Source organism: Lycium barbarum, chromosome 12 (genome assembly GCF_019175385.1).
Source record: "Lycium barbarum isolate Lr01 chromosome 12, ASM1917538v2, whole genome shotgun sequence".
NCBI lineage: Eukaryota > Viridiplantae > Streptophyta > Magnoliopsida > Solanales > Solanaceae > Lycium > Lycium barbarum.
The window spans coordinates 88,566,959-88,587,571 of record NC_083348.1 but is presented as its reverse complement, the minus strand read 5'-3'; the positions used below and the strand labels follow the sequence as shown (position 1 = coordinate 88,587,571).

At 32.8% G+C, this 20,613-nt stretch overlaps 1 protein-coding gene and 1 long non-coding RNA gene across 2 annotated transcripts; one reads left to right on the top strand and one right to left on the bottom strand.

Annotated features, from left to right (window-relative positions):
* Positions 1-5,823: 5,823 nt before the first annotated feature.
* On the bottom strand, positions 5,824-8,774 carry LOC132621890 (uncharacterized). Its single transcript, XR_009575723.1, has 3 exons — positions 8,440-8,774; positions 7,489-7,539; positions 5,824-6,152 (listed from the first exon to the last, which is right to left on the bottom strand). It is a non-coding gene; the product is annotated as an uncharacterized LOC132621890 (long non-coding RNA).
* Positions 8,775-11,933: 3,159 nt separating this feature from the next.
* LOC132621889 (cysteine-rich receptor-like protein kinase 10) lies at positions 11,934-20,613 on the top strand. The gene is made up of 7 exons (XM_060336359.1): positions 11,934-12,912; positions 18,030-18,233; positions 18,367-18,492; positions 18,607-18,819; positions 19,102-19,339; positions 19,717-19,840; positions 20,232-20,613. Exons 1-7 carry the CDS (start codon positions 12,114-12,116, stop codon positions 20,532-20,534), a joined length of 2,007 nt encoding a protein of 668 aa, XP_060192342.1. The 5' UTR covers positions 11,934-12,113; the 3' UTR covers positions 20,535-20,613.

Genomic DNA, 20,613 nt, shown 5'->3' with positions numbered 1-20,613 from the left:
CTTTGGTTCTGTTGATCTGCTTGTCTGTTGAAATATCCTCATATCCCTTTCCATACAAATGCAATAAACACAACTTCTATAGTCTCAGTTGCATTATGGCACAATGTACAACTGATCATGTCATCTCTGTGTCCCCATTGTGCTAGTCTATCCCTGGTTACTGGCTAGCAATCTCCTTAAGGCAGCCAAAAATAGCATGAAAGTCCACCTGGGGGAGCCTTGGTTATTACAAGTCATTCTTCTCTATTCATCCTTTTGGAACTCTCCTCTAAGTTTGCATATATCCTTTTAATAGAGTACTGTTGCAGTTGACAGATATCACATTCTCAGCTTTCACAGCTTAGCTGAGACTCAAAATCTTTTGCATCACATGAAGCTTGCTTAGCTTGAGTATTCCCCCCTCACATAGTAACTATGGATCCATTGAACGCACAACTTGTCTTTCTTTTTCCATAAGCAATATGTATGCATCATCTACTGGAAGTTGTTTTGATGTGTTCATCACCATATCAGTGTATACACATCATTAAATTGATTGGCTAGTGGAATATTCAGCACCTAATCACATTCCCCTTTCTATCAATGTCACCACAAACCGTCTGTGTCCAGAGCAATATTGCAGACTGCAGAAGAAATGGGGGAAAAAGAAGATATAAACGATACAAAAAAAGAAGGAGCTACTTCAAGGAATACCTAAAAATACCTGGGGCATTTTTTTTTCCCACTAGCATGTGTACGCTGTTCAATTCGTGTACATTGGCATTGATGATAAATTGTTCCAAATCCTAGTATGTGTATTTGAGAACCATTTCATCACCTCAGCTAGTTAGACTATTAGACGCTTGATAACATCTTCAGCGACTTAGTTATAAGGAAATCACTAGAACTAAAGTACTTAACTTTCCAATGTAGGATGATTTTCAGGATTTTTATATCAATGAAGAATTTCGGAAAAAAATGTTTAGAATTCCTTATTTGATTATGACCGAAAATTTAAAAATTTGGCTCTTGTAGTTCAAACTACTTTATTTATTTTTTAAATCAGAGAAAGTGAACATTGTTTGCACTGCAAGGCTGCATGCTGACAGCTTCCATTAATTTCTAATTGGTTTACGAATTCAATTTGAATCACTTAAGATATGAAGATATTTGCGCTGGAATACTTAGAAGTCAAACTACAAGAGAAATCGATATGGAGTAAACTTTTAACACAAGGGAAAAGAAAATAAGATACAGGTGAAAAAAGATCAGTTGGATTTCGTTTTCTGGAATCATATAAAGTTAAAATGATCAGAGAAGAACAAGTAGCTAACGGCCAAAATTTCCCAACTATGTTGTGCTTGTTCTCATCCATTCCTGTCCATAAATTAGAGTTGTGGAATTCCAAAAATTCTAGGAGTCAATGATAGTCAACTCCAAGAAAAGTCCAACAGAGTTTTAACCCCTGAGCTACGCAGCTAGCACTTGAAAGATCAATGTCCTTTTCTTCTTTGATTAACATGTGTGGTCCTGATGAAATCGAACTTTTTTCTGCTCAGGCAAATGTAGTCAGTCCACTGTACCCTTTCAATACGTTATCTCTAGCTCCTATTTAATTACTCTTTCAAACTCTTGCAGTTAATCTAGGGCGAGCTTGTGAGCAAATTACTTGCTACTATTACTGATTGAGCACCCAATTTGCTATCAAAATATGCCTGTCATTTGTAGCCAACCATTCTATCTATTTTATTTTTCTTATATATATTGAGCAACTTGAACAGCATGGCCATGGCTATTCAAAAGTGGCTACTATTTCTGTTTTTGCATTTACATCTTCATGTTCTCATCCTAGCGCAGCCTGATTTACAATCCACACGATGTTCGTTCAGTGATACTGATACCTATACTTCGTTCAGTGATACTGATGCCTATACTGAAAAGAGTACATACCATAAAAATCTATATTTTTTATAAAAACTAATTGATAAAATAATATAAAAACTAAAATATTAATATAAGCTTAAACTCTGTTTATTGCATTTTCTTATAATTTTTATTCTTTTGAAGGAATGAACATGTCTTTATATATATGATACCGTATCAGTATAGACATATACCATGTGGATATCATAAAATATTGAGGAGTTTTTTTTGAAGGAATGAATTAGTCATTTATGATAACCTGACAGTATATGAATATACCGTGTGGATATCATAGAGGACCAAGGAGTAATTTTCCGAAGAAATGAACCAGTCCTTTATGATGCACCCTGACAGTATATGAATATACCGTGTAGGTATCATAGAGGGGCGAGGAGTGTTTTTTTTAAAGAATGAATTAGTCCTCTATGATACCATGATATTATATGACTATACGTGTGGGTATCATAGAGGACCGAGGAGTATTTTTTTTCCGAAGAAATGAACCAGTCCTCTATGATACCGTAGCAATATATGAATATACCGTGTGGGTAACATAGATGATCGAGGAGTGTTTTTTTCGAAGAGATGAATCAGTCCTCTATGATACCCTGATAGTATATGAATATAGTACTGTGTAGGTATCATAGAGGACCGAAGAGTGTTTTTAAAAAAAAAAATGAACCAGTCCTCTATCATACCCTGGCAATATATGAATATATCGAGTGGGTATCATAGAGGACCGATGAATTTTTTTTGAAGAAATGAACCAGTACTCTATGGTACCCTGGCATTATAACAGTATACTGTGTGGATATCATAGAGGACCGAGAAGTGTTTTTTGTTTTTGTGTGAAGAAATGAATCAGTCCTCTATGATACCCTGACAGTATATGAATATACCGTGTAGGTATCATAGAGGACCAATGAGTGTTTTTTTTTTAAGAAATGAATCAGTCCTCTATGATATCCTGGCAGTATATGAATATACCGTGTGGGCTTCATAGAGGATTGACCAGTGTTGAAGTGAATGTGCTATCTACGATACCTTGTTTATACATATTATATACCAGGTTGTTATCATTGAGAACTCAATGTGTTCTTAAAGGAATGGTCTGTCAGCCGTGTATGATACCATGTCAGTATATGATATATAATATGGGTATCACTGAAGACTGAATAGTATTTTTTGAAGGAATGATCCAACATTTTATGATACCTTATCTGTATATAATATATACCGTGTGAGTATCATAGAGGACGAAGTGTTTTTCTTGAAGGAATGAACCCATAGTCCCCTATCTTACCATGTTAGTATGATATATACCACATGCGTATCATAGTATATAGTAATAGTATACTTCAACTGCTACTGATTTGGTGTACTATATGCTAAAATATGTTATTTTTTGAGATATAAAAAAAATAAAAAAAATATATCAGTTATCCTTCTTATTGATATAAAAAATAAAAAAAATAAAAATAAAGAAGCCAAAAGGTATAATTAGTTTATGAAAAAAAAAAATACAAGAACTAATGACAAAAATAATTTGAAAAAAATGAAATTAAAAAAAGAGAAAAAAAAACTAACAAAAAATGTGAATGAAATTAGATTATGGAGATAAAAAAATAAAAGAAAATAAATAGATGAATTAAAAAGGAACAATAAATTTAAAAAATAGAGAAAAAAATAAAAATAAAGGAGTTAGAATTAAATATGGAATCAAATTATGGTGAAAAAGAAAATAAAAATAGTATGATTTGGGAAAGAAATAAATGAACAAAAAAGGGGGGAAAGAAAAAAAAACGAAAAAAAAGGAAAGAAGAAAAAAGATAAGAAGTAGAGAAATTAAAAAGAAAAGAAGGAAAAAGAAACAATTATCTACAAAAGCTATAATACATAAAAAAGATAAATAGTTTTGGAATATAAAAATAAAGGAGACATGAAAAAATAATTATTTTATGTGTAGTGGACACTGGTATTGTTCTTTCTCCTTGTTTTTATCCACTGCTTTCCATCACCCCCGTGTAGACCCATTAACTGGTTTAACCGGTTAGGGAACCGGCCGATTTCCGGTTAAAAAATCGGAACCGTTTAACCTGTTCCGGTTTACCGGTTTGAAACCTCAAACCGGAACCGGTCCGGTTCAAAGTCTCCAAAACCTTTTTTGTTTTTTGTTTTTTGTTTTTTGTTTTTTGTATTATATATATATATATATATATATATATATATATATATATATATAGTATTTATTAGTATATTGTAGGTATATTTACATATGTTATACAAGTTTATAAGTAAAGTTTAAATATTTACTGACTAACAGGCTAACAGCAAGTCAGCAATACAGAATATACGTGTATACATATATATATATATATATTAAGTTATATGCTTAAGTTATAGTGTTATACTACATATACCTAAAATATAGTAAGAATATATGTATATATATCAATATACTTAGGTTATATAACTTATATATAGATATATATATATATATATATATATATATATGTTTAAGTATACTATATATACTTATAACTTATATATTATAACTTATGTTATTTATAGCTTAATTTTTTTCTAAGTTTATAAATTCGTATATACGTATACATATATATATATATATATTAATATATATATACCTAAAATATAGTAAGAATATACTTATATATATATATATATATATATATATATATATATATATATATATATGTTTAAGTTATATATAACATTGTAACTTATATATATGTATAACTTACACACACACACACACACATATATATATATATATATATATGTTTAAGTTATACTTATAGTATATTATACATTATAAGTATATTCTTAATATATTTTAGTTATTTTTCAAGTATATAACTTTCTAGTTTTTATTTTTAATATGAACACAAGTAAATAGAAGAAAGCTCAATGAGCAATATATTTTATTCATTCTTGGATAACATTTATTTGCAAGTTGTAGTTTTTTTTAACTTGCAAATAATACATGAGTTGTACAGAAATAGTAGAATAATAAAATCACCAATTTTGAATCATTTCGTTAATTTCCCCCCATAACATATTCGGTCATGGAAATATCTTCAAAGTCTTTCATTTGGTCCGGTCCACTAGCTATCAAATCTTCAATTTCTTCCTTTTCGCCTTCCTCCTCTTCTAAGTTTTGGTTGCGTCGCTCCGATCTTATCCAATCGCGAATGCACACTAGTACTTGCAAGCTAAAGCCGGATAATGAATGTCTATGGTCTCCAATTTGCTGTCTTCCTTGGCTAAATGCGCTCTCCGAAGCCACGGTTGATACTTGAACCGTAAGGATATCTCGAGCCATTCTTGAAAGTACCGGATAACTTGCCTTGTACTTCTTCCACCATGCTAAGATGTCCAAGTCATCCAGTTCCTTGATATCCACATTTGGCTGCATCAAATAAAAGTTATATTCATCAAAGTTTGCAGTATAAGAAGAAGTTGGCTGTGAATGTAAAACTTTTAAACTCGACAAGCCCTTTTTGCTACTCTGAGTAGTAGTAGGGCGTGGAGCAACGGGTGTAGCACGTTCTTCCAAACTAGAATAATGAGTAAAAACTTTTCTAAACTCATCATCAATAGCGAGTTCGGCTTCAGCTAAAGATGGTTGAACTCCCTCTTCAATTTCTAAAAATGTATAAATTTGACTAACAAAATTTTTAGTATAAGACACTTTTAAACAAGGATTTAAAAGAGAACCCAATATAAATAAAGTTGGGATGGAAAAAAATACTTCTTAAATTTGATTATCATTTCAAAAAGAGTCATTTGATAACCGGATTTATATTTATACTCTTGTAAAACTCTATCTATGTCACACCCTAATATCCCTAGGGTGTGATGGGCACCCGACCCTTGCCTAGGGTCGAGCGAACCCTCAGACTCTTGCTGCACATAAAATCACATCAAACTTTTTAAATCAAACAAGGTAAAATACATAGTAAATTTTTTGAAATATTCTTTCTCGTAGCTTCTAAGCCGAACAAATCTATGATCATACAAAATTCAGTACATAACACAAACCGACACATCGGCTGACGGAGCCGCTTACAAATTGACAACCAATACCCACGACGCTGTCTGCAAAGTCTCTAACGTAATCCCGAAAGCATAACATACAAACTCTGACTCGGCAGCACTCCGGGAACAAATGGAGCTTGCCATCTGCAGTGGAACATCTTCTATACTGTCTTCAACTCACCTGGGAGTACCTGCGCGGCATGAAACGCAGCCCCCGAAGAAGAGGGGGTCAGTACGGAAAATGTACTGAGTATGTAAAGCGGAAATATAACAAATATAATCATAGTCCGAACCAGAAGTGCAGAGATATAGCTGACAGAATCACCATACGGACCAGGGCACAGAATATGGCTGACATAATCGTAATCAGAGTCAGAGGTACAGAAGTGTAACAGACTGAATCATAGTCTGAATCAGATTTCCAGAAGTGTAACAGACGGAGTCATAATCCAGATCAGGCATACAGAAGCGTAGCAGACAGAATCATGCATGCAGAGTCATAAGCATATACAGATACAGATAGCATATATATCAGGTCCCGGAAGACAAATACGGCAATCAGAATGCCAAACTGCTTTGCTTTCTTTTGAAAAACATTTCCGTCTCATACACACAGAAAATCAAACATACAATTACCGCGGCCAAAAGTCCAGCGGTCACTATCACACATACCGCGGCCAAGTACCCAGCGGTTAACATCTTAAACCCGACATACCGCGGTCAGGGGTCCAGCGGTCAATGTCGCAGATACCGCGGTCAGGAGTCCAACGGTCAATATCACAAATCCGGCATACCGCGGTCAGGGGTCCAGCGGTCAATGTCGGACATACCGCGGTTAGGGGTCCAGCGGTCAATGTCGGACATACCGCGATCAGGGGTCCAGCGGTCGATATCACATAGTGCGCACAATAATATAACCGGCCCGGGACTTGGCAAAAGAGGTAATAACAGAATGCCAAATTTATTACTTTCCAAACATAAATCACACATGTCAGGATCATGCATCACACAAGATTCATATATGCCAAAATCGTATATCAGAAAAATACCGAAGGTACGTAGCTTATCCAGAATATCAGAATAAGATTTCCAGAAACGTTCCAGATGTCAAAAATATTTTATAAGACTCATAAAGGTAGTCATAACACTTATCGCATGGTAAACAGAATAATAACCAAAAGCTACCCGTGAATTCCGGACATAAATGAGTTAGCTAAAGCCATACAGAAAGCATCAGGATTTGTGGGCCCACCTTGGGCCGAACCGAGGTGGCGTACGTAAATTATGGATCATATGTCTTATGGAGTCATCCGTGAGAGTTTTAGGGCGTTCCGACTTCATTTGTGAAAGTTGGATACATATAGGTCATTTTGCCGACGAAATGTTAAGAAACCAATTCAATCCCATTAAATGAAATGGAGCCAATTTCAATCTCGGATTTCTAGGAACAGGGTCGTATCTAAGGCTCGCGGCCGAGCCTATTATGTTTAGAACATGCCAAAGAATGAAGGGCAAGACTTTACATACCTTAGCTGCGCCTTACGCTCGCTCAAATTCAATTTCCGTTTCGCCCAAAATCTACAAATGGTCATATTTACCAATTGTCAATAGTAAGACTTTGAGCATTCAAATCTTTAATTCACCATTTGTCTACAAAAATTTGGGCAGCATTTCCCCTATAATTTCGCTGCCCCGAGAATATAACTCGGCTCAAAATATCTACAACCAAACCAACAACAATACCCACAACACCAACAATCTTTATAAAACACAATATAGCATAACTAATCTTCTTTCCAACATAATGCAACAACTTCCAAACTAATATCAATGTTTTCATATCCATTTACTAATCAAGATCATTCCAATACAATTAGGAAGCATTTCATATCATTCTACAAAATATTTACAAAATATACAAAAATTTCACCAAAACCATAATTCATCCGAAACCTCTAATCTTCGACATAAATATTCATAACACATCTTCGTCCTCCAATTTCATTAACAATAATCATAATTTGCACCTTAACAATTTCATTTTCATAATTACATAAATCTACCATAAAATCACAAAACTTCTCATAACAACTTACCAAACCAACTTGCACTTTCAAATCAATATCACCATTTTCATATTCATGTACTAATTTAAGACCATTCAAACATAGGCCAAGAACATTCCAAGAAATCTATACAATATTCAACAATTCCATCAATTCCATATTTCACCCGAAATTCCTACATACACAACAAAACTACCACGACACATTTTCTACTTTCAAATTCATAATCAACAACAACAATCCACACTTTAACAACTTCATTTTCATAATATCATAAAATCATATTAAAATGACATAATCTTCTACAATCAATTTCAATGCCAACGGACGAATTTATATCGCTATTTTCCCGTTCTAATCCGTTAAAACTTTAAATAAACTTGTTAGCAATGAAAAGGAACCTTATCCATACCTTAAGCATTCAGCCACCACGTTATCACTCTCCTCCTTGGTTGATTTTTAGCTCAAATTGAAGACAACGCAGCGTACAACATTTTTCCCTTCATGGGCTTCGGGATTCGGGGCTCAGATTTCGATGAAAATTGGTTTTTTCTTCTCCAAAACTCTTTTTCTCTCTCTCCCCAGAATTTTCTGGATGTTCCTGGTGTTAAAATGAGGAGGAATGCCGAAATTGGCACTTATAAGGACATGGGTAATGGGCCTAACCCGGTTGGGTTCGGATTGGGCCTAGCCCACTGACCTTTCTGCCTTAAAACGTCCATATCTCCTTATTCCGACGTCACCTGGGAACCCACGACCTATGGTTGGAAATATAATTCAATTATCTACAACTTATATTTCTTGGTATTTTTCCAAATTCCAAACTTATAATACCGTTTTTGCCCCTACAAGTCAGACCACCCGAAAATGTTTTCTTAAAATATTCGTTTGGAGGACTTCCACTTTGATTTGGCCCAAGGGTCCTTCTTGAGTTGTGTTTAACTTCACATATGTGATTCATATGACCTTTCAGATGTCCCAAAAAAAATCTCGATGTGTGGGCCCCACCTCAGCAAATAATCTGACGTTCAAATATACGGGATATAACAATCTATTTCCGCTAAATAGGCTAAAATTCCGGTTACCGTGGGATAGAATTATCTAGAAAAAGTAAGAGTTGCATTATAAAAATTTTCTAAGAGTTCAACACATTCTTTAATATCTTCCCAATGCGTAAAAGTTAACCAATCATCACTATTAATATTATATTTGTTGTGAACTTGTTGTATGGGAATCCTATACTCATATGCTTGTTGTAGCATAATGTAAGTGTAGTTCCACCTAGTCTCAATTTCTACTTGAATTTTCCTAGGTCTAAAGTTATTTTCCACACAAGCATTCTTAAAATCTCTAATTCTTCCCCTATTAGCATTACAAAAAAGAAATGCAACCGCATCTCTAACTTTTTGAACAGAATCTTCAAAATGCACAAGACCATCTTTAACAATTAAGTTTAAAATGTGACAACTACATCTTACATGAAAAATATTTTTTGGCGGAGGGTTTAGTTCTCTTTTTATAAGACCTATCGCCTTTGTATTATTAGAAGCATTATCTAAAGCAATACAAAGTGTTTTTCTATAAATGTTAAAAAATCTCATAATAGTAGACATTGAATTCGCTAAAACTTTTCCATCGTGACGACATTTTCCTTCATCATATAAAAAAGCTATAATTCTTTTTTGCATAACCCAGTTGTCATCAACCCAATGGCATGTAATAGGAAAAAAATCTAACTTGTTAAGACTAAGACCCAAATCAGCGGTAAGACAAACATTACAATTTAAAGAATTAAATACATGGTGCAAATAAAATCTATATTTTTTAAACAAATCTATAACATCGGCTCTACAATTACTTCTAGGAATACCCTCAAATAACAAATTATAACAACGTTGAATGTAAGTAACAAACCCCAAACCCGAGGGAAAGGAAAATGGTGAACAATCATAAGCTACCATTTTAGCTATTTCTACACGCTCTTTTTTCTTGTCATACTTAAAATTTCTACGGGTTCGTGGGTCTATCGTCATTTGAATACCCCCTACATTTGAACCCGTTTGCTCTCCCCAAACATCCATATGTTTGCTTCTCATATGACCATTTAGTGTACCCGTTCCACCATCCTTACTAGTTCCTTGCTTAAAACTAAATACTTGTCCACATAGGGTACATGTAGCTGATTGGTTTTCCCTATTCTTAGTCATAAATTTCCAAACTTTAGCTGTTGGCTTACGAGTTCTAGGCGGTTTGTCTTGTGTATGTGATTGTGCAGGACATGTATCTCCTATGGAATTTTCGGGGGGTTGTGTTTCATCATCATCATCATCTTCATTAAAAGTGTCGGTAAAATGTTGTTGCATTGCCTCATGACCTAAAAGTGGATTATTTCCACCAACATCAGTACCTAAATTAGGTGTTTCTTCCACAAATGTTTCCTCATTAAGCCCACCCCTAACAATACCACTACTACTACCGGCATCACGTCTTAATCTCTTTGACATTATTAAATATAATTAATTTAAATCACAATTAAATAAATCACAAGAAAATAAACTACAACAAATTAAATTTCTAGAATTAAATTGCGTAAATTAAATTGCGAAAAATAAAGATAGAGTTAGAACGAAGGTACCAAATTTGCCGGATTAATTTCCAACAAAGTGAAGGCGGCTAGAATTGCAAATCCACTAAAGCTACTTTGGATTGTTGCAAAATCACCAACTCCACTAACAATATTATAATTACAAAATTAATAATTGAAAGTTGAAACTATAATAAGACTTTGTAATATTTATTTGAGAGAAATATAAAGTGGCTAATTATTGCAAAGTAATTATAATTGAGAGATTGAGATTTGAGAGAAAGAGAAGAGTGAATTGGTGTGAATTAAAATGAAAATGAAGAAGGGTTTATATAGGGGTGGGGATGGGTTAAAAAAAAAGTTTGGGGGGTTGGGGGGCCAAAAATTAATTTTATGACCGTTTGGCAACGGCCATTTTTGCAAATGGACCGTTGCTAACGGTCCATTAATGGACAAAGGCCCAACGCCCAACGGCTATAATTTTTTTTTTTTATTATTTCACCGATTTAACCGGTCCGGTTCCGGTTTTACCGGTTCCGATTTCAAAAAAATCGGAACGGGACCGGTAATAATTAAATGGTTAACCGGTTCTACCAGTTTCGGTTTTACCGGTCCGGTTACCGATTTTAACCGGCTAAACCGAACCGGTTGACGGATTTACCCCCAGTGTATTGGAGTCGTGGAATTTCATAAATTCTAAAAGTCAATTAGTCAAGATATAGATAAAGTCAAAAGTCGATATTCCCTATTCCACTGTACACGGCATTATTTTCTTATTGGTTTATTATTTCAAAAAGAAATTGTTAGTCTGATTGAAAGAAATTTGATATTGTCCCAATTTATTTGTCACTTTTTATTCTTCAAGATTCAAATTTATTAATTTTGATTGTGTGTTTGAACATAAACCCTTTAGATTTTTGAAATAAAATTTTGAAAACTACATAAAAAATGCTATAAGTCACCATAATTAATAATTTAAAAGACAAATAAAAAATTACAGATGGAAAAGTGTCAAACAAATTAGTACGGAGGGAGTATTTTTTTTATATCTAATATAATTTAATTTTATACTTCAGTTTATCTTTAATAACATGCTTTTATAGTCACATTAATTTTATAGCATGTTTAAGATCACTGAACATCAAAGCATTTTTTTTTCTTTAAATATTGCATCCAATCCAACAGTGTTAATTCTAGGGTAAGACCTCTGCGCTAGGCAGCTAGCCTTAAAATATCAATGTCCTTATCTTCCTTGATTTTCATTTGTTAGAAATTGTACACTTTTTTCTGGCTACGCAAATGTAGTCCACGACACCCTTTCAATACGTTTTCTCTAACTCTATTTACTTTTCAAGCTCTTGTAGTTCTAGCTTCTCTATATAAACAAATTTCTCGGTACTATCACACATTCAGCACTGAATTTACTATCAAAATCCCTGTCACTTGTAGCCAACTATTCTATATAATTTATTTTCTTCTATATATCCAGCAACTAGACAGCCATGACCATGGTTATTCAGAAGTGGCTGCTCTTTCTGTTTTTGCATATACATCTCCACGATCTCATCCTAGCAGAGCTGCCTGGGTTAATATACTATAAATGTGGTGTCGAGGGTAACTATACTAAAAATAGTGTATACCAGAAAAATCTTAACTCGCTCCTCTCTTCCCTTTCCTCAAATATGGATAAATATGGTTTCTATAATGCTTCCATTGGTCAAAACTCCGACATGGCCAATGCTATTGTGCTATGTAGAGGAGATTTGGAGGTACAAGAATGTCGCAATTGTGTCCCAAACCTTGCTGTACAAGAATGTCGCAATTGTGTCCAAAACCTTGCTCAAAAGCTTGTACAAAAATGTCCTAACCAAACAGAAGCTTTTGGTGGCTATGATGGATGTATGTTATGGTACTCTAATCTATCCATTTTGGACGCTAGGTCAAATTCTACTCTATATTACATGTGCAGTCAGTGGAATGCCTCAAAACCTGAGGATTATAATCAGGAAGTATATAGATTTTTGGGTACTTTACAAAGCCGTATTGCAAATGGTGGTTCTCTTCTAAAATATGCTACTGGTAATGTGACAGTTCCAGAATTTCAGACTGTATATGCACTTGCGCAGTGTATTCCTGATTTAGTTCCTCAGAATTGCTTCGACTGTCTAACTGATGCTTATGAACTGATTAGTTTCTGCAATGGAAAGATGGGTGGCAGAATCGTACTGCTTAACTGCAACTTCCGTTATGAGAGTTACTCTTTCTTCAAGGATGTGGCGTTGGAAGCTCCGCCACCTGCAGGTGAATTACATTAATTATTCCAAATTGACTGGCGAAGACCTATATATATAACTAAATAAATTAAAGTTTACTCTTTCTACCAATTTGAATTAAACTTATGGATGAGATGATAACACAATTTAGTATGATAACTAGGATTGTACATAGTCAAAGTTAGTTCGGATATTTCATATACCAACCAAATTAATTTTGTCATGTTTTTAAATTTATAAATCAAGCCAACAAAAATCAGATTTTTCAACCTCGGGGTTTTTGATTTTCTCGAATTTTTCGGGTTATTTTGTTACAGTTTTCATATAAAACGTATAACTTGTGCTTCAAATATTTCTTTAGTCCTAGTAAGATACAACTATCTAAGGTATTGTTTAAGAAAATAAACAAAACGTGAGATGACTGATAACATTGTACTAATATATATATATATATATATATATATATATATATATATATATATATATATATATATATATATATATATATATATATAATAAAATCACATAAAAAAATATTGCTACTCCTAATTATAAGCCATATCGGAAATGATCATAAATTAAAAGTACTAAGTCATGCTAAAATAATACGACAAATAAGTATTAATTACGTGACTAAACATTAAGGCAAATAATAAAAATAAGTTGTATATTGTTATTGTCTAAATCAATGCAAAACTAAAGAATAGATATCCAACATTATTGTCATTCATAGTGTTGAATCAAATTTCTTTTATTAGTATTGAGTTGATTTTGGTTTGTGCTTTATTTGAGTTACTAATATCTGTGGGGCATATGGACTATAAAACTTATTGGACTATTCAAAATTTTAAGTCCAAACTTGAAATAATATGTTAAAAGGCAAAAACTATGAAAAGTTTTAAAATATATATATATATATATATATATATATATATATAATTACATTACAATAAATGTATACAATATTTTTACAAATGGTATACATGTAATGTCGGGTTGGTTTGATTCTATTTGACTTTACCAATCAAACAAAGCATGATCGAGTTTTTTTCCCAATATCAAACTAAATCAAATCAAATCACTAATAAAAAATTTTCTCGATTTGACAAAAATTATTGATTTGGTGTGATTTGTCAGTTTCTTTGCACACAAATAGCAAACCAGATACAGGTCTTGGGTTCTCACCGTCATTCCTTCGTAAAAAGAATTTTCACATGCTTTGACTCTGAAAAGAATTAGGTCTGCAAGTAAGCGAATAGAAGTGTTGAAATAAATTTTAAGTAAATAAAGTATGCTATTGCCAGTAACTTAAGCTTTTAGACAAATAGTGTCACAATTCAACAGCGTCATAGCACAAAATTTGACTTTTCTACTGTATAAAAGAGTGAAGAGCTAGGACGACCAAGGGCAATTTCGTCTATTTAAAAAAATCCCAGCTTAGAGTAGTTGTACACTGTGCAGTGACAATATTCAATTAGCGAAAAAACCAAACAACTTAGATATAATTGCTGGTCCACCCCAACTAAGTGAGCGAACTCCAATGACATGTCACTATCAAGGTGCAGTGATAGCCGCGTGTGTGTCATCACATTGGAGCAAAAGAATGTAGGCCCCATATTTAAAAAAAAAAAAACAAGACAAAAAATCAAGACTATTCAATTTCTTTTCCTTCCCTTCACAAAATTAGCGTGATTCCCAATTTAATTAGTATATTTTGTTACTTTCAATTAAAGTAAACAGAGAGTACTTAATAAAAGAAATTTTTCCATTTCAGTTTAGTGTCTAATTTGAATAAGCATAAAAATTAAAATCTTATAATCCTGAATTAAAGATTGTGTACTTGAATTGAAATGGGGGAATTTTTTTTTTTAAAGTTAAATGGAAATCATATTTGAAGTTTGTCTCATTTAAACATTTGAATTTCATTTATATATATGAACCAAAACAATTTGATTTATTTTTCCTACATACCAAATTAAAATTTGATATAAAGAATAAGTATATTTTGGGTCTAATTTTTCAACAACAACAATAAAATCTTTTTACATTTTGAAATATTAATAAATTCCATGAACATACTATATTGACAAATTTGAGTTTCCACTAGCTTTATGTTCATAGCAAAACGTAATAACCTTTTTATTATTAATTTTATATGTAACTATAAATCATAAACAAATGGAACTTTATTAAATAAATTTAAATTTAAAATTAAAATTAAAATAGAAATGTTAAAAAATACGCTTTATTACTTGAAACTATATGTAATATTGTTCATTTTTAATTATGTATCATTTTATCATGATCAAAAAAACTAAAAACAAATATTGTATCATGCTAATAGTTTTTACTATTTGTTGACACAAGTTACACACTTAGTTTTGTTCGATAATGGGTTATACTTTTTAGTTATAAATTGAACTAAGCAAGAAACTGAAATGAGTGGCCATCAGGACAATAACACATAATGGTTCATCCGTATAAAGATATAAATGCAATTTCTGGAGAAAGGGATAAAAATGGTCCTTTAACTATGATAGTAGGTTCAAAATAGTCCCTTAACTATGCACTTAACGATTTTAGTCCTTTAAGTTTGTTACAAGTTAACAAAAACGGTCCCTTAACTATGAGAGTAGGTTCAAAATAGTCCCTTAACTATGCACTTAACGATTTTGGTCCTTTAAGTTTGCCATAAGTTGACAGTTTTAGTCTCGACAAAATATTCATCGAACTCTATTTGTTAGATTTGACGAGAACTATGAAAAAAAGGGAAAAATTAGTGAGAACTCTAGATCGGTCAAATAACTCGGAACAAAACCGACGGACGTTAGTCGGTTATAGGATGGACTTCCGCGCATTTTTCCTCAAAAATAACCGATGGACTTCCGTTGGTTTTCGTAAAAAACAATAAAAAATAAAAAATAAAATAAAAAGTAGTGTCCCTCGATTTTATCCATCGGTTTCCGTCCATCGTTTTTTTCGCTTGTTTTTGGTAGTGACAACTTTTTTAGTTTCTGCTATTTCTAATTTATTTCTAAAGTCTAGTGTATTTTATTTAGTCGATGGATTCCCTCAGTTTTAATCGATAGAGGCCGTCAGTCTTTGTGTTTCGAGACACCATTTTCTAACATTATCAAACCGTTAAGTGCATACTTAAGGGACTATTTTTAACCAACCCTCATAGTTAAGAGACCATTTTGTCAACTTATGGCAAACTTAAAGGACCAAAACCGTTAAGTGCATAGTTAAGGGACTATTTTGAACCTACTCTCATAGTTAAGGGACCATTTTCGTTAATTTGTAACAAACTTAAAGGACTAAAACCGTTAAGTGCATAGTTAAGGGACTATTTTGAACCTACTATCATAGTTAAGGGATCATTTTTGTCCTTTTCTTGCAATTTCTGATCAAGAAATTGAAAGGGATGACCTTCGGGACAACAACACATAATGGCTCATCCTCATGAATTTATATAATTGCACAATGGTAAAGAGCAATTTGAATGGTAGATTCCAGTTGATTTTTAATTAAAAAAAAATCTATCATAATTAATACTTAACAATACTTGCCAAAATTGTAGGATTAAGTTACATTATCACTTAAATTATTCGAAAGTTTTGCTTAGGACCAATAAATTGTTGGTTAAAATATCTACACAAATTTTGTGAACTTTTAATATCTTCATTTTTCTTTTTATTTCCCTTAAATTGGCATAATATCAATGGAAATTTTTTAATTTGCTCTCTATGTAATTGATTTAAAGTTCCTAATCAATCATATTGGGGCCGTGCATGCATAGGCTTTAGGTTATCTAGTGGGTTAAAGAAGACCATATTATATAGGAACAACATTGTATTTGTGATATTTAACATGTATTAGTTTCTGAAAGGGTGAAAATCATTTACCCCCCTCAACTTTACCTTAAAAATCAAACTTTCCCTCAACTTTGAGCAATAGTCATTCTCCCTCTTTTTATGCTATGCAATGTCTATTATGCCCTTGACATCATTATCCACTGTCTATGTAATACATTATATATTTATAAATTTGACTTTAAATTTTGACATTGATTTTTCAAGTTTGTAAAAATAAAATTTATATATTTAGAAACTACATAAGAAGTAATATAAATCATGATAATTTATAATTCAAATAATTTAGAAAAAATGTAAGGAAAACGTGGTCAAAGATCCACCTCGAAGACTGCCCAAATAGTAATAGGTTCACATAAATTACGTGACTAAACATTAAGGAAAATAATAAAATTAAGTTATATATTTTAATTGTCTAAATCAATGCATAAAGAATAAATATCCAACACTATTGTCATTCCTAGTGTTGAATCGAATTTCTTTTATTAGTATTGATTTGGTTTTGGTTTGAGCTTTATTTGAGTTACCAACATCTATGGGGCATATGAGCTATAAAACTTATTGGACCATTCAAAATTTTAAGTTCAAGCTTGAAATAATATGTTAAAAGGCAAAAAGAAAAGTTTAAAAAAAATTATAATTACACTATGATAAATCACATTTATGCATAAAATATTTTTACAAATTGTCTACATATAATTTTAGGTTGGTTTGATTCTGTTGGACTTTTTTTTAGTTAAAACCAAATCAAGCATGACCAAGTTTTATTTTTTAAAATACCAAACTAAGTCAAACCAAACCACTAGTTGGACTTTTTCTCGAATTAACTCGGATTATCCATTTGATGCGGTTTTTTGATTTCTTTGTACACATAGAGCAAAGCAGATAAAGGTCCCGGGTTCTCACCATCATCCCCTCATAAGAAGGATTTCTCATGCTTGACCCAGAAAATAATTAGGTCGGCAAGTACGTGAATAGAAGTGTTAAATAAAAATAAGTAAATAAAGTATGTTATTGCCAATAACTCAAGCTTTTAGACAAATAGTGTCACAATTCAACAGCGTCATAGCACAAAATTTGACTTGTGTTAAAAAGGACCATATTATATAGGAACAACATTGTATTTGTGATATTTAAAGTATGTATTAGTTTCTGAAATAACCTGAAAAGAGAAGTAGGAGAGTCAAATTGGGAAGACAAGGTAACAGTTTTTCACTTGCGGAGTAGTTAAAAACTGATACTCCTACGATACTAACTTGAAGCATCTTTGTAGGGAATGATAATAAAACACCTCTGACAAGGAATGATAATAAAACAGCTCCGATAGGGAATGATGATACAATAGTGAAGGATGATAAAACAGCTCGATCCCACATTACTATCATTGTGCCAATTGTTACGATTGTTATTCTTACTGTATGTATTTTTGTTATCTTAATGAAGAAGCGAAAGAGGAAATTGACGGACAAAATTCAAGGTGAGACAACATAGAATATTATCAGACAGTATGATTAAGGAAAATTAAACTTTTAGGACCATGTTTCACTTTTTGTTTTGGACCATGTTTCACTAACTATTTGTTGTAAGTTTTTATTACTACTTTGGTGAAGGTACACTCGGTGATGACATTAGCAAAGTAGAGTCCTTGCAATATGATTTTTCTACAATTAGAGCAGCAACAAATAACTTCTCAAATGCGAATAAATTGGGACAGGGCGGATTTGGTCCTGTATATAAGGTGATTAGGCCTACTTGATGCATAACTGGACGTGAGGATTCATACAAAAGACCCCAACTTGCTTGGGACTGAGGCTTTGTTGTTGATTTTTCAATTTGTGCTCTTGTGTTTCAAGGCGAACTTCCAAATGGACAAGAAGTAGCAGTGAAAAGATTGTCAGCAGATTCAGGCCAAGGTGATCTAGAATTCAAAAACGAGGTCTTGTTGGTTGCCAGGCTTCAGCATAGGAGTTTGGTTAGGTTGCTGGGATTTTGCCTAGATGGAATAGAGAGACTTCTCGTCTATGAATTTGTTCCCAATGCGAGCCTTGACCACTTTTTATTCGGTAAATATTGCTTAACCTTTTATAAACTATGGAGCTTCAACATCAACTATTATGAAGTTAACTTAGATACACGTATGATCTAAATGATATCTATTTTGTCGACTTAATTTGACACTATTATCTCATATTTGTTGTCTGTCTTATTTTTCAGTAAACTAATTGTACCTATTATGGAAATTACTTGTGGTAATTTTTTAATTTATTTGATAAAGTAATTTTTTTTTATAGTATTAATGTATAGAAGTTTAACTTTTAAGTTATATAATTTCCTCCTATCTCCAGATCGAGTTAAACGTGGCCAACTAGATTGGGAAAGACGATCCAAAATCATAGGAGGCATTGCAAGGGGAATTCTTTACCTTCATGAGGATTCTAGATTTCGCATCATTCATCGTGATCTCAAAGCTAGTAATGTTCTACTTGATGCAGAATTGAATCCTAAAATTGCAGACTTTGGCATGGCAAGGCTAGTTACAGTGGATGAAACTCAAGGCAACACAAAGAGAATCGTTGGGACCTAGTAAGTTTTACATCTCTTATTAGATGGACTGTCATTTTTCCTATCGCCAGGAAGGATTCTTTAACAATTTAGCAAACCAAAACCTCGAGGTGTTGGGATGGGAGGTTGACTGCCGGTGACGGGTGACGGTTTCAAGCGACCCATCGTGATAAATAATGGGGTTTCCTTTTCTTCCATCTTTTTAATGGTTAATGGCATAATATAATGATATTACTGACCACCCTGTTCTGACTACTAAGCGACAGAATGGTTTTTGGCCATTTTACCTTAGTATGTTGATGGAAGTGCTTAACATGTGTAAAAGAAAAACTTAAAACAGTTTAAGTTGTGGAATTGTTAGATATCAATGTTTTCTAATGTTTGTTTTGGTTTTACAGTGGGTATATGGCACCAGAGTATGCAATGCACGGGCAGTTTTCAGTCAAATCAGATGTTTTTAGCTTTGGAGTACTAATCCTAGAAATTGTAAGTGGAGAATCTGTGAAAGACCTTCTGAGCCATGTAAGTAACCCGGTCAATTCAATCAAGTGCAACTCAATACCAAACTAATGGAGATCTGCAACATGCATTATATGAAATATGTTACTCCCTCCGCCTCTCAAATTTTAGTCTTTTGGCAAACTAAATTTATTCCAAAATTTTAACTTTTAGGAAATTAAAAAGAACGCATTGCCTTTTTTGTTTTTCTAAATTCACCCTTACTACTCTAATTAGTGCAACTATAATTAATTGAAACGTTTAAGAGAGAAATTAATTCTAGACAAATATTATTATAATTAAGGCTTTCAAATGTCGTTCTTCAGAGGAATGAAAAACTTCAAGAAATGTATAATATGGATTAGAGGTAGTGTGATCTATGATTTTGTCTGATTCTAGGATTGAACTATCACAGGTTTGGTCAAACTGGCATGAAGGAACAACTTCAAATTTGATCGACCCCATGCTGACTGGAAGCTCAGGACTAGTTCGTGACGTAATTAGATACATCCACATTGCTTTATTGTGTGTTCAAGAAGATGTTGCAAATAGACCAACCATGGGTGCAGTTGTTCTCATGCTTAATAGCCATTCTTTGAGTCTTCCACTTCTTCAAGAATCCAATTCAAGAATGTCCAAGTCAAGTAAATTAGCTAAAAGTGAATCTATTTGTTTATCGCGAAATGAGGCGTCAATAACTGAGTTATATCCCCGATAACATCCTTTAACATAATAGCGTTTTTCTGTGCTTTCTTATTACATTGCTATTTGTTCAAACCACCCAATTAGTAAGGGAA